Genomic DNA, 15,141 nt, shown 5'->3' with positions numbered 1-15,141 from the left:
ATTCCTCAAGAGACGAATGTTCTAAATTAATCCTTGAATTTAAAAATTTATAGACCCTAAAATTTCTTCTTTGTTTCATGAATAATAGCTAATTATTATTAAAACCAAAAGTCAGTTTACTTAGTTTTGAGTTTCATTTCTACAAGTCCTTTAATTGTTGTATGTTCGCTTTTGGTTGAATTAATTCCTTCTCGCTGGCTTATAACAACACTTATCCAAGCGCACAAACCCAAGAACACCATCTGAATATAAACTTGCGCTTGTATATGCCTTTGAATAGTAGACCCTTTCATTCAGAATTCACTAATCTTGCAGTGTGAACTCAGTGAACAGTGTAAGTCACGCCGCATTCTACAAAATACACAGAAAGTTGTTGTGCAAGAACGTTCGAAAATCCTTTACTCTTGTGAACACAATGCTCTGCTAACGAGCCAGACACTTCATCCACTTATAGAATGTAAACGCCCCTCTCTAGCTCCTCTATATGCAACTATCCTTTCGTTCCTGCTTTTTTTTTTTGTCCTTTTTGTCTTGTTGTTGCAGCATTCACATGTAAAATAAAAACTCAAGAACTAAGGAGTGACAAACAGAATGTAGGGGTAAGAAATGTTAAGAGCGTTTGATATTGCTGCTAGAGGGAAGATAAAGTAAAGCCATCATCGTTACTGGCAAGGAAAATGATGTGATAAACAAAATTAAAGAAATGGTAAAAAGTATAAATAAACAAAAAAAAATTGAATGATGTTATGTTTCTTTATTATTATTATCATTTCTATTAAGTGTGATACATTCATTGAATTACCTTAATTAAAATGTGATGCACTACTGACATTAAAGAGAATCATAATGAGCAAAACGATAATACTTATTGAAAGAGATCATCGTTCTTTTCGCATACTGTGAACTAAACGAAAGTAAAAAATGTTAGTATTTTAATCTATATTTTATTGAATACATAAATGGACATATTTTTTACAAAGATAGCAGAAATCAGATGTCTGTCGCAGCAATTTATTTTTTTACATACATTTACTGCAAGTGATATTAATGAAAGTGAAAAATTATGAATGAAATTGTAAATCACGTAAATCTATATCAAAATGTATTGGCAGTGAATAAGACTTTATTAGTGAGGTGAAGATTGACAAATGATGTGAATAAAAACAGATATTACAAATAACCTCAAAAAGGAACATTCAAGGAGGTTTGATAAGAATTTCTTGAAGTTGTTTATCTATTAATAAAAATACTGGTACATTTATTTTGTTTTCGTTAAATTGACGAATATATTGATTTCTGCCAGCCTTCTTGTTGATTCAATCTGGCTGCATCATGATGTATGGCAATTTCTCCATCATTCTGTTATTGTATTGGTTCTGAAGGGTATTTTCAATTCGAGCGTAGGCCTGTCTGAAACAGGTGTGGCCCATATAGCCTACAAGAAGCTCTCCACAAACATCAGAAATAAGAACAATATTTCTGCGCTTCCTCCAAACTTGTATTTTATTTGTAAGCTTTTATCACTGCCAATTGTTATTAATAAAATAAAAATTAATTTAAATTCAAAGAAGGTAACTTTTTCTCTTCAGATCTTCTTCAGTTTGAATTGGGGAAAGAAACAATTCATTGCCAATGTTCGACGATTTATTGCTCGCATCATCCTCAGGATGATGGTGCACAAGACAATATCTGAGAAACTTTTGGTCTAATATTCTATGAGCTTTAAAAGTATTCTGACAGCATTACGTAAAATGATGATACCCTGCCAAATGTTGACTAAGAATGTCGCTGTGAATAAAAGCGTTGATGTAAAAAAAAAGAAATGTTTTCTTACATTTATTACAAAATTCAAAATAATTTGTGTTAACGCCCTCACGACCAATCCTAAATCTTCAAATTTTATACATGTTTTGATTGTTTCGCATAATACAGGTTCATGAAATAATTCTGTTACTGAGAGAAACGTCACCTGCTCCCTCAGAACCCCCCCCCCTTTATATTTAGATTTGTCTAGGAAAGTCAAATGTCTGCATTTTAAGACTGAAATTCTTAAATTAACAGTTGTGAAGTGACGGTGTTTATTTATTGATTACAGATGGCCATAATGCGAGTGTAAAGAGCAGAAGGTTGCTTGCGGGTTCGCCAATTCTCAGGCGGTTGTTCATATCAACTGTTTCCGCAAACATATTTGTTTTTGTCGAAAAGATTCCTGAATAATTGACTGGTTCATTTCCTGCTACGGTCGGGCATTCCCTTTCTAAAAGACATTCAAATTCAAGAAAATAAAAAAAAGTTCAAATACAAATGGCAGAGGCCTAAATATTTTTAGCCTCAGAAAAAAGGACACTAAAGATCATCCAAGTTTACAAAATACTTAATTGACGCTTTCAAAAACTTTATCAAGCATCAGATCAAATTTAGATTTTTTGTGCCAGTTTGTTTTCTTACACTGAATAATTTATAAAACTACTTTTTCATACTTCTGTTTTGTAGGGTAATTCTCAAAATTGAAGTTGCTCTTTTACTTAAGCAGTAATAGAAATCAATATGTTGTTCAATAGGATCTAATATTAAATTATTAGATTAGAAATAAACAATGGTGCAAGCCATTAATTGAAGCATGATATGTTTTTAGTAAAACTAAGTACAATAGTAAGCAGAACGTGAGACTAGCAACATGGGCAGGAAGCCGTGTTGATACTAAAAGGCAGCTCTAGCATAGTTAATCTTGATCTAAGTAGTTAACCCTATTCTACGGGAATTGGATTCCTAAGGGGTTGGATAAAGTCTATATTAGTTATTATGTTGAGAGGAACGGCACGGGACGCTCGTTCACTAAGGCGAAGTTTTCCACTAGATAAAGCATCTGTGCGTATATATTATTTATTGGATATTATTATTAAAAACTAATTAATTGTAAGTAAACAAATCATTATGATTAACAATTTAAATAAATGAATTGCCCTAAACAGTTTTTCTAATAGCAGTGAGTTTGAAATCATTAAGTCCTGTGACGTATTTGATTCCCGGTCGAGGCAATGCATTTTATTTAATGTGTTAATATGAATTTTGTTTACAGTAAAGCACATTTACTATTCGCTTCCTTACACGGCCAGAAATCTGCAAGAAAAACTGCGCAATCTTTAGTCAAAGATTATCTAAACTTAAAAAATATCTTCGATCTATTTTGGGACCCGATGGATTAACAAAACTGGGAATTATTGCAATAGAAAATTAGGTATGTGTTAATGAAATTAATAATAAATTAGCTGAATATAAATCTAGAATAATTCACATATAAACATCTAATGTACAACATTGAACTATTTATTTTTATTTTTTACATTTGTTTAAAAAATGTACAAATATACATACTATACTTTACGAGTCCTCATGACAACTTGAAGGTTAAAGAAGTCGTCGTTCAAACACTTTTAAGTTGTACTTATTAGAAATAGATACCCAAGCAAATGGTAAAAAAATGTAAGTACATGTATTAAAAAAATATACATATTTATGTATATCTTGCATTCATTTTTATTAAATGTTATATAAACAAAATCCATATAATTAAACTACTTTTATAATAAAAAGAAAGAACTATTTTAGTATCTGAATATGGTCCAGGTTTACTCAAATATCCGGTCACTAAAAAAAAAAAATTAAACAAAAATAGAAGAATAAAAAATGTTATTAATTCCCTGAAGAAGGTTATTCATGTTATTAAGTGGTTACCTCTTCGTAGGTGCCTGTTATTCAATCTAAACTCTTCTGACTTTGAAGTTATTATTTTTATATAATACAAGCTTGGGACACAGAAGGTAAAAACTTTTTTTGTTTCTCTGCCAAAATAAGAAAGTGGCAAATAAAGAATATAGAAAGTCACTTATTTTATGTATATATAAACAAGAATACAGTTAGTGAGGAAGCTGATAAGAAAACCGGATTTAGCAAATTCACTTGGTCCCATGTAATCTGTGTCCGACCCTTTCCCGACCCTAATTTATGAGTCAATCCTCTACAGAGTGGAGTTTACTCATCCCTCTTACTCACTACCTTACCGAACCATTTCCTCGGTAGATCTTGAGAAACTCGGCTACTACTATTACAGCTTCAGTAAAATACTCCTTCTCATCACATCCCTGTAAAGTGGTAACCACCTCAACTTGAATGATATTGCCTCATTAAAAAGCGCTCCCATGGTAACGACTTAGTCTGTTGAGAAAAACTTAGAAAGTAAAATGAAATCATGATTAAAGACTTTAGGATTATATAAGAGAAGATGAACATGGGAGAACAAGAGGGGGTTAATGGTTTATTGGAATCATTTCAAGTGGTAAGATGTTATACTAACCAAGAAAACTTGAACCAATTTCAGTGTTTTTAATTTATACAATCATGGTACACTACATAAAACATGCTGGCATGCTACATACAAAGTAAAGAATAATGTATACTTCTAAATTATTTTTTCTTTCGAACAGAATTGACAAATTTAAATCAGAATTATTATTAAATTAAAAATTTAAAAAAGCTTAATGTCAATAATTATTTTTATTTGTTACAGGAAAGATTGTACTTTTCAATCACGCAGCTAAAAGGCTCTCCTCGGTAATCAAGGGTATTCTTATTTATTAGCAAGAATGAAGATAGAGGCAGAACTTTAAAAAATGAAAAGAGATGCCACAAATTGCAGGTGAACTTTCTTAGAATTTCAAGTAGGAATTGTAAAAGTTCCTGCTCATCGAAATATAAATCCATATTCTTTAAGATATAACTACTAACATCAAAGAAAGTAGAATTTTCAGACAAAACTTTAAATTGGAAGTATTATAATTTTGGTTACAGTGAACTGACATTAACGCTTATCTGTGCGAGTTTTTGGGAATGATCCAAATTGATTCCTCATCAAAAGGAGTAATGATGTCTATTTAACTCATTAATATCAAATATCAGCACCTGTGGGGAAAATTTCCACTAATTATGATGGCGAGCTTGCCGGAATATTATTAGCTCTTGATAAAGTGAAGCGGGGTCCTTGGTGCCGCATTGTGGTCTTTGTTAACTCGCGTGCGGCGATTCTACCTAGAGCTGGAGCGAGCTATGCAGAGTCGGCAGTCCTAGCGAAATGCAGAGCAGCGATTGAGGCTGCCAATGAAAGCAAAAAGACTATAGCGCTCCAATGGATTCCAGGGCACTGTGGGCTGCTTGGAAACGAGAGGGCGAATGAATTGGCAAAAAAGAGTTATCCTTTTAAAAGCATAACTGCTGCACTGTCTTCGATCAGAAGTGAAGTGCAGACAAAAAGCAAAAGCGGATGGAAAACGGTGGCTAGTATTGGTCGAACCAGGTGGACGAATTCCACCTAATCTGCCAGGAAGGGACGGCGTGGCCTGCTTCAGACTGGCTCACGGGTCATGATTATTTGCAAGCCCAACTACATCTCATTGGGTTGGCGGCGGACCCGACCTGCATTCTGTGTGGAAGAGAGGACATGTCCTCCGAACACCTTGACGTGTGTCCTATCGAAGACACAAGAAATCTTATTCTACAGAAAAAAAACATTTATGTAGTGGGAAGCCCGACGTCGGATGGCAAACTCATTATAAAATTTGGACTCTTAACTACCATTGCGTACTTTTAAAGATTTGTCTACGAATATTTAAACAAAACATCTCGTAAGGTTTTTGCGTCAATGCTTTAATATTAAAAATCAGTTATTGAATGTAATTATAAATTAGTTAGGATGGTTAGAAGTTTTATTAAGTAACAAGAAAAAATTTGAAAATATTTTTTTAGTTATTACTTATAAAATTAGAGAATTACCTGACTAAGTTTTTAGCAACAGATGATGTAAACAATTGAAAAATTTCTATTAAATTATAAAGTTTTACTGTAAATAGTTTTATTAGTTTTTATTTTTATAATTTTTGCAAAAAAAATTTAAAGTCAAACTTTTGTATAGTTCCTTTGTTGTTCTAAATTTTATACAATGGTAAGTGCAACTGTTTTGGCGAAATTAAATATATAAAAAGCAATACAACTTGGATTAGGTACTAGTATTAAAATTTTCAAATATTCGTAACAAAAGAGAAATCTTAGGAAGAGAAATGAAGGGGGGGGAAACATTTCGATCTGATCAAATTTATTGTACTCAGTTATAGAAAAGTGATTTCATATTGATGGTGGAAATTATACATTCTTATCCTCCGATAATCGCTTATTTTTTTTTAACTTATTTAATAAATTAATTAATGTTCTGATTTCGCTCATTTAGGATATTTAATCTGAAACTATTTGCTTTGTAAGACTTAACGAATTTATTGAAAAATCAGAAGCTTCTCTCCTGATTGCTAAATAATTTTATACTAGGTATCATATTCACTTTTATCCTGTCTTATACCATTTTAATGTAAATATTTTACAGAGAGAAGTAATTTCACTTCACTTGGGACAGGCTGGCGTTCAAGTAGCTAATACAGTTTGGGAGCTCTATTGTCTGGAGCATGGAATCGATGAGGTAAACTATTACGTAAATTAATGCAACTGTTGTGCATTGTCATTGTGAGATACATAGATAAACTTTGCTTTAAATACATATATATAATGAAAGAATAAGAAAAAAAGAAAGATAAATATAAAGAAATTTTGATATCAGAATTCTGAAACATAATAACATTCTTATATTGTTTAGAAGGGACGTTTAAGATCGATCTAGGATATTGTATGCAGGAAAACCTCTGCTAATGAAAAAAAGTTGTTGGTTGAGGATGTGTTTGTATTTTATGTCTGTATAGAACGGTAGGAACGTTGGTGGTTTTACATAGTGGGTTAGGATGATAATCTAGATTATGGAGAATTTCATTAAATGGTTTTTGTATAAAAAAAAAGTACTGGGTTTATGGAAGATTTTAATTGGAGATAGATGATTCTAGTGGGTCGCAGAGAGTTAATAAAACATATTACTTTTTATGATCATGCTGTTCAAAGAGCGCATCAAAGAAACTAAATAAAAATTCGTAGCTACATTATTTAGTAGCGTTTAACATGGCATAAACTTCTTCAGTCGACTAGGGACTGGCTATCTTACGTCCTTCATTATTAATCCTATAAGGTTACTAAGGATGTTAAGGATAAGGTTGCAATCGTTCACCGAAAAAGCCCTAAAAGTAAATATGCTTGAAGCCAGGACTGTTACAAACATTACTAAACAAGAGTTACCAACTTTTTTTGGAAATACTCCTTGCTTTGCCCTGCAAGTGAGTGATGGTAGTGATTTATCTCAAAAGAGTGGAGAGCGGTCGCTTAAAATGAGAGATTTAACATTAAAAGACTTTATAAAATAACCGAAATGTACAAATTAAAGGCACCAGATTCCTGTGAAGTTCCATAACAACCCTGCAAACTCATTCCCAACCATACAAACACCAAGTGATACTCGCGCAAAGCCGAGTCCGAGAGAAATGGTTCGAAGGGATTACTTTTCCAATTTGTTTTCTATTAATGTTAATATTTTATTTTAAAATGAAATGGAGTTCAGCACTGAATAGGAACAAAATAATATTCAGCAAGGTAATTTGCTCGTCCTTCACACTTCCAAGAGGATTTAGGCTAAGAAAGAATTTTTTTTTAATTGTTGTTTTCCTAGAGGATGAGAGTTTGTGCAAATGCCTGTCTAGTTACACTTAGTTCCCAGCTGTGAAGAGAATTTAGGGCGGGTCTTTGAGCGAACAGGACATGTACTGCACCCAATCTTCTCTTTATCTAACTTAAAGTTTGCGCATTTCATAATTTAACTCCAGTATAGCTGAAAAACCATTTATTACAGATACTAAGCGAAAGAATTAATGATCTTTGGGCACCTTTGGGATGGAAGACTTTAGCCAGATCTTCTAATTGCTCTAAAGTATCCTCAACAGCGAGCTTCAGTAGGTTCAACATAAAGCATGAGATAGTAACCCTAACAGACTTTCGAAAACCAAATACAAACTTTTCATTCTCTTCAGATTGTTATCAACTCTGATTTGCTCTGAAAATACCTACAACCAATTTTTCTATATAGCCTAAAGTAGATTCTGGAAAATTTTTCTTAAAATTTAGAAGTTATGATCTCATATCACCTTCTGTGTTTGCCTTATCCTTTACATGCTTATAATAAATAATAACTTAAATCAATATTAGACAGGCAGATTAACAGCTGAATGGGATAATGTACAAAATGACTGCCAGTCAACCATAGATGAAAATAATTCTGATGTAAAAAGCAGTAACAATGATGACAAAAAAAATTTCCCAAATGGCGAAGGTTTCAGTTCATTCTTCATGGAAATGTCATCAGGAAATTTTACACCAAGAGCTGTGCTCGTTGACTTAGAGCCATCAGTAATTGGTAAGCACTTATTTCTCAGAGCGCATAATTTTTTAAAAAAAATTCTCAGTCTGTTTTTCTATAACTAAATCTAACTTTATTTAAAAAGAGATAATTTATTTAATTTTCAGACCAAGTAAAGAGTGGTAAGTACAAAAACTTATATGGGCCATCGTGCTTAATCAATGCTAATGAAGACGCTGCAAATAATTACGCTCGAGGACGTTATACCATTGGAACCGCAGCCTTGCCACAAATTATTGATCCTATTAGAAAAATGGCAGAATCTTGTGATAAATTACAAGGATTTATGTTTACACATTCATTCGGCGGTGGTACTGGTTCTGGATTAGCTTCATTGTTGCAACTGGAGTTAGAAGAAGAATGGAGAAAACAAAGTAAATTAGAAGTGGCGATATTCCCATCGCCTAAGGTACTAATTTTAAAAGAATATTAATTATCGATTATTTAAAATAATACCATGGTCTCATTTGTGTTATGTTCTAGTCACAGAGAGCTGTTATCTCTGCGGGTATCTCAGCCTAACATGGCAAAAAATATTTATGCTGATACTCCTTAACCCTCACATAATAAAATTGGATAGCTAATATGTTAGGTACCCACAGGGAAAAATCCATCATACCAACCAACCACACGCTCACTTAAACCTTATAACCAAACTCTCCACTGGACACTTAATCCTTGAGCGTTGGTTTATATATCTCTTCCTCAGTACTGCAAGCGAAATTGAGTTATTGAGGAATTGAATTATTCTGGGCACGATCAAAGGAAACCTACGACCTTTTGGGCCAATTTCAGCTTGATGACAAGGGCCAGTGTCTGTAATAAAATGTATTGACACCGGACTATGACGGGGGCTTAATGATCCAAGCGAGTCTACTTGAGCTTCCAATGAGTTTTGCTTCGATGAATCACTATTATGATGTGTTGGAGGTAGCTGATCATACTAGTAGATAAATAGCTGCTTTTAGAAATTCGTTAAATTTAAGTGTTTCAGAAAATTTGATGCATTCTTTGTTTTGCTGAAGTTTTACATGTTGGTGTAAATTGTGGCCTATAAATAAATTTTGAAGTGAGCTTTATTTAAAAAACGTGCTCATTTCTTTTTAGAAGGAAACTCAATAAGGAGTGATTAAAAATGTGGCTGTTTTATTTCTAGTTACAAAACATGAAATAAATAATACTGAAACTGTTCCTATGTCCATATGACCATATTTTAATTTTGTTTAAAGTAAAATTGAATTAAATTAAGACTGAATCTTGGTATGGAGAGCATTGGACTTCCATACGAAGATACCGGGTTCGAGATCAGTTCGAGGCTTCTCTTCCAAGAAACTTCTTACAGCTCATGGTTTGGTAATGGATAGTTTTGTTTGTAACGAGAAAACACTAGCCTTAGAACAGTGTGCTTTGAAAAAGACCGGCGCTAATGACCTTAGATATTGATGCGCCTTAAGTAACAGACAAAAAAAAAAACTACATATTTGCACACATTTAATAAAAATATTTTGTATGTTTTTTGTAGTTGTCAACAGCTGTGGTGGAACCGTACAATGCTGTGCTGACAACAAGTGCAACGATGGAATTGTCCGATTGTGTTTTCTTGGTAGACAATGAAGCTATGTATAATATTTGCCAAAATAAGTTAGATGTAGATTGTCCAGCTTATGTAAACTTAAATCGTTTATTAGCGCAAACCATCAGTTCAATTACAGCTAGTCTTAGATTTAATGGAACTTTAAATGCCGATTTTTCAGATTTTCAAACAAATTTAGTTCCATTTCCTAGGATTCATTTTCCTATAATTAGTTATGCGCCTATAGTTAGCTCAAACAAAGCTAGCCATGAATCACAATCAGTATCTGAGATTAGTTGTAAAGGTTTTGATGCAACAAATCGTTTTATTAATTGTGAAAATGAAAATGGATTATACATAGCTTGTTGTCTGCTATTCAGAGGAGATGTGGCGCCTAAAGATGTTAATGCCTCTATTGCTCTGATAAAAAAGAAAAAAGAAGTGAAATTTGTAGAATGGTCTCCATCTGGTTTCAAGGTAATGATTTTTCATTTGTATGGAATTTGAACTTTTACAAATATTTTTATTTTAATAAATATTCTATTTGTTTTGTGAGCAATGAAAATGTAATGTACAGAAATAAAATCCCAGTGGTACAATCAATGTACTGTGTTTAGATATCAGGCTTTCAATTAGCTAACTGACAACTTTATTCTCGCTTACATTATTTAATGTGAACCTGTCAGTCGTTTAAGTTAGGAATTGCAAAATAAAATCCAAATCCACTGCGCTTGAAAAAGATCTATTGTGACTTCCTTAATTTTGACCATGTTTCAGTGAAAATCTGTCATGTATGATATTAATGATTGGGTGACGATGAGCTAGAACATTGATTCGTAACGTAGGCAACAATGGCCAGTGGGCGATTGTCATCCATGATATGAATTACAAGATGTTTGCGGGACAGTTATAGGCATATCAGGGCAATTAACCTTAATATTCCTTAATTCTCTATTATTCCCTAATGCACATAATTCGGATACAATAACAAACATCATCTACATTTTCACGTACGCATTAGAGTTATAGTTTTTGTTATTTGTATAAGTTTTACAAGAGAGTTATAGCGATAATGTAGTTTGTAGTAGCAACTCTACAAATTTAGCTTATTCTGAAAAAGGCAATAATTTGGCTGAAACGTCGATATAAAAAAAAAAGAAATTGGTCTACAAAAATTTTATTTACTACTCCTCAAGCGGGAAAAGATCGAAAACTAAGGCATCAATATAAAAGTTATCAAGAGAAACAGCTGAATGTAGCAGGAATTGTTCTTTAATTTTTTTATTTTGAATTAAAGGAGAATAAGTATTTCTTAGTTACTAAAAGTAATTACGTTATTCACTTAAATTTTAGAATTTTAGTTATCAAAAAATAAAAAGTTTGATTAATAGTAAAAAAATTAGGCGTTAGTAAATCTTAAACCAGGGCTTTCATTTAGTACGTTCAACATAAACATTATTATTTCCTCTGAAATTATGGTTTTAAGATCTTATTTATTAAAATACACTTCATTTTATATTTAAATTGTTGTTTTTGTTTAAACTTATAATATTATTATTTTGGAAGTTGGCTTAAATTTCAAAATAATCTTTTTAATCAAACAGATGAAAAATGCTAAATTTATTTTTATTTTTTGTTGAATACAATAGATTTCTTTATTTCTTGGATTAATTTCTTGCTTGAAATGAATGCTTTAGAACTTTTTTTCAAGGAATATCCGTGCCATTAACTAAGGATCCTGGCGGCGGCAATTTCACTGAATAAATATTTTTTTAGGTCTACAAAGCTGGATAACATCTAAGTTATTTTCTCAAAAGTACCCTTGTTTTCTATATAATTCTAAAAATAGAATTAAAGAAAAGAAGTATAATTTGGCGGATAAAATCTCAGATACTAATTGTTTGTTGTATAAGTAGTGAAGTGAAGAATAGCGGCGGAGAATGAGATCAAAGCTTCTCAGAGGTTTAAAGAGATTTCACGATATGAACTGAAGAGCAACGCGGACGGTCTTATTATTTTAACAGCGGATTTTTCAAAGCTTTTAGACGGCGGTTTATTTATTTTTTTAAATTTTAATTATAATTTCTAATTTTTTAATTTTTTTTATTTTATTTTTTACTCCACTTTTCTGTCAGTTACTTTAATAGGAACATCTGTTTTAATATCCCCTGGTTCTTTTTTAAATTTTCCTGTGTTGTATATGTGTGTGTTAGCAGCCCAAAACTCAAGAACGGGAAAAAGCGGAGTTGAAATTTTATATTTCAAATCGTTTCATCATGAAACCCCCATGGTAGAGGGTGAGCTGTCTTTAGGGAGGAGAGGTTATTCAACGATTATTTATAATAAAACATTTCATTAATTCTCTTCTTTCTTTTGGCATGCATTGGCTATACTCAATCGCACCTTCTGGCTAATTTAAGGTTATAATGGTAAGGACCTTACCGTTAAGGACCTTAAGAAGTAGTGTTCAAAAAAATCTAATAGTTTACTAAATTTACATTTCATTCCATGCGAAAATTCAAGCTCAAGTATTTAGGATTTTATAATGTTATAAAATTTAATTATATTTAGCTTAACATAAAACAGTATTACATTCAATTTATCTTTATTGCGCTGATCAGTAGTTGGACGCCCAGCCTGAAATAGTAGGCGATTACTTTACAATTTATCTTACCCTTTTTCTGTTCCGCTTGAAGCTTAAGTTTAAATTTAATTGAATTTCGGCTAATGTTCTAATTAAAACTGTGTATAAACTATGATTATTTTACCAAGACTTCTCAAAATTGTCGCCATAATTTTATCGAAAGAAGAATCTAATTTAATTTATGGTACAGAAAAAAAAAAATTCAAAGAAAGAGAATTAAAATGCGATATATCTGTAAAAAAATTTCTCTAAGAACTTCAAGATTCTCTTCGGCCAGATGGATACAATAAATTGGACAGTATCTTCAATCTTCGTTCTAACATTATCTCCGTAACCTTTTTATCAAACTAAACAATCCTCTTAAGAGAATGAAACTGTCCAAAAAATTCTTCTTTTTTTCTTGCTGAATATTTGAATCTTTTTTTTTATTTCTATAACATTGAACTTAAGTGTGCTTTCATTTTTTTTTATTGATGTTCATTTTATAGGATTCGTTAAGCATTAATTGGATTTAGATTTTTTACTTTTTTTTAAATAAAATATTTCACCCACGTGTGACACTTAAAACCTTACTAATTTATAAAGTTTTTTTTTTTTATCGGGCATGTATGTATATATTTATTTTTTAATATTTATCTTATATTTTATATAATTTATTTTTATTGTTTTGTGCGTACCGACTGCTACGGTCATGATTAGTGCCATGATACTTTATTATTATTACTGTTATCGCTGCAAAACTTAAAGCTTTACTCGTACTCTTGATCAGTTTCACGCTATCACGAAACCACCTGAATTATCTTGAATTCAATCACAAACAATGGCTCTTTGGCTTTTGTTCATTCTTCCAATAAATCAATTAATCAATTGCTTGGAATCAGTTTAAAAATCGAATTGCTGGAACTACTAATAACCACTGGGGGAAAAAAAATACATTCTTATTTTAATATTGCATCAAGCAGTTTATTTATTTATTATAAGTAAGAACTTTTCAAAACATTAATTTGTTGTGTGTACCAAACAGATTGGAATAAATAATCGCCCACCGTGTTGCCTATTCGAAGGTGACATTGCGCCAACAAAAAGGGCCTTATGCACACTTTGCAACACTACAGCCATAAAGAACGCTTGGTCAGCCATTAATCTCAAATACACGTTAATGATGGCGAAAAAAGCATTCTTCCATTGGTACACAGGTGAAGGCATGGATGAACAAGAATTTTTTGATGCCCAAGAAAATATAATGATATTGGAGAATGAATATAAAACAATGTCCATTCAATAGCAAAGTGAATTTCTTTTCAAAAAGGGATGCAAGACTGATCTCCACAGGTATCAAATTTGTATTTGACTTTATGAGAACAATTAAATTATTTATTGAAAAATTAATATGTTTAAATTTCATATTAATAATACTTATTCTCTCTAAAGTCCCTGCTCTTATTTTGGATTAAATTTCCATTTGTACGCTTCTTTAGAAATTTTATTTTTAGTTGAAAGTTCTCAATCCAGTTTCTTTTTAAACAAATAGGCTGTTAAACATTTATAAGTGCAATTAGGTAATGTGATTATAATATAATGGTTTAATAGTAAGATAATAAAGTTTGTATTGAATTTGGGTGGCTAAGAATAGAAGCATTCCTTCAACCCTAGCTAAAGTTTTAAAAAACTACAGCTTAAAAAAAGAAATAATAATGTTCATTTTAATTGATTAACCTCAATATCATATTTTATAAATCTGTATTTTTCCAAATTTAACTTTTTTAAAATAACAATTTTGGCAAAAGAGCGTGGCAAACATGTAAAAACGTAAGACCGCAGGTGTTGGCATTGTCGGTTTGCAAACACCTAGGAATGTGACGATTACTAGCCTACTAGAACCACTCCTTGCATTCTAATATCGCCCCTAAAATTGACCAATCCATATATTTAGTATAACAGCTGTGACAATTTCTGGTCATGATAATTTTATTAACATTAAAATATACAATTGAAGTGTGAAAAATAAAATAATATCACTTATTCCCCTGCAGCCGAAGTATTAAAAAAGATTATTTTTTCTCTTTTAATGAATGATGGATTGGATTTTCTGTTTAATGTCCTTCCAGTTTCATAGCCAATAAATCCTAGTTTCATATGTTCCTTGAGAAGCCTGCTTAATGGGTTTAACTATTCATTAGTTTTTTGAATCTCAACACTCGCAAAACATGCTTAAATTGGGATGACCATAAAATATGAGTTCAATGTTAAATACTTTTTTTCTGTTGATTAATACATATATATTTTGAAGTTAAATATTTCCATATCCTTGTTTGGATTTCGCAGTTAATTTTTAAAACAGTAAACGCTAGGGTACCAGTGCTTGATTAATAGATCTGACAATATTGCATTCAACCCAAGCCTGCTTATGTGAGATTTAAGACTATAATCCCTTGGTGCAGCTGTATCAGTTCTAACCATGGCTCAGATGTGCCAATCAAAACTGGCTTTAGAAAGTTGCCCCTTACCCACAACTATATGACTAATGTTAAC

General features: G+C 31.7%; 1 protein-coding gene and 1 long non-coding RNA gene across 5 annotated transcripts in view; both read left to right on the top strand.

Annotated features, from left to right (window-relative positions):
* LOC141449756 (uncharacterized) overlaps window positions 1–4,732 on the top strand; it is a 71,818-nt gene extending 67,086 nt beyond the window's left edge. For 2 of the 4 annotated variants that reach the window (XR_012455680.1, XR_012455678.1), the window contains 2 exons: window positions 544–3,238; window positions 4,568–4,727. This is a non-coding gene — a long non-coding RNA (uncharacterized lncRNA). Of the gene's footprint in view, window positions 1–543; window positions 3,239–4,567 lie in introns of all 4 variants that reach the window. The other 2 variants (XR_012455679.1, XR_012455677.1) reach the window with 2 other exon arrangements.
* A 1,105-nt stretch (window positions 4,733–5,837) lies between these two features.
* Window positions 5,838–13,998, top strand: LOC141449755 (tubulin alpha chain-like). The gene is made up of 6 exons (XM_074119488.1): window positions 5,838–5,995; window positions 6,428–6,520; window positions 8,182–8,389; window positions 8,500–8,801; window positions 9,915–10,442; window positions 13,634–13,998. The coding sequence occupies exons 1-6, from the start codon at window positions 5,993–5,995 to the stop codon at window positions 13,892–13,894; spliced, it is 1,395 nt and encodes a 464-aa protein (XP_073975589.1). The 5' UTR covers window positions 5,838–5,992; the 3' UTR covers window positions 13,895–13,998.
* Window positions 13,999–15,141: the final 1,143 nt, after the last annotated feature.

The sequence above is a fragment of the Rhodnius prolixus genome, unplaced genomic scaffold, assembly GCF_049639745.1.
Source record: "Rhodnius prolixus isolate KJV_2025 unplaced genomic scaffold, Rpr scaffold_2, whole genome shotgun sequence".
Lineage (NCBI taxonomy): Eukaryota > Metazoa > Arthropoda > Insecta > Hemiptera > Reduviidae > Rhodnius > Rhodnius prolixus.
This window is presented reverse-complemented; position numbering and strand designations above follow the sequence as displayed.

Coding starts and splice junctions, on each gene's coding strand:
- LOC141449755 (XM_074119488.1), top strand. Junction 8,802..9,914: donor CGATATTCCCATCGCCTAAG/GTACTAATTTTA, acceptor TGTTTTTTGTAG/TTGTCAACAGCTGTGGTGGA. Junction 10,443..13,633: donor GGTCTCCATCTGGTTTCAAG/GTAATGATTTTT, acceptor TGTACCAAACAG/ATTGGAATAAATAATCGCCC.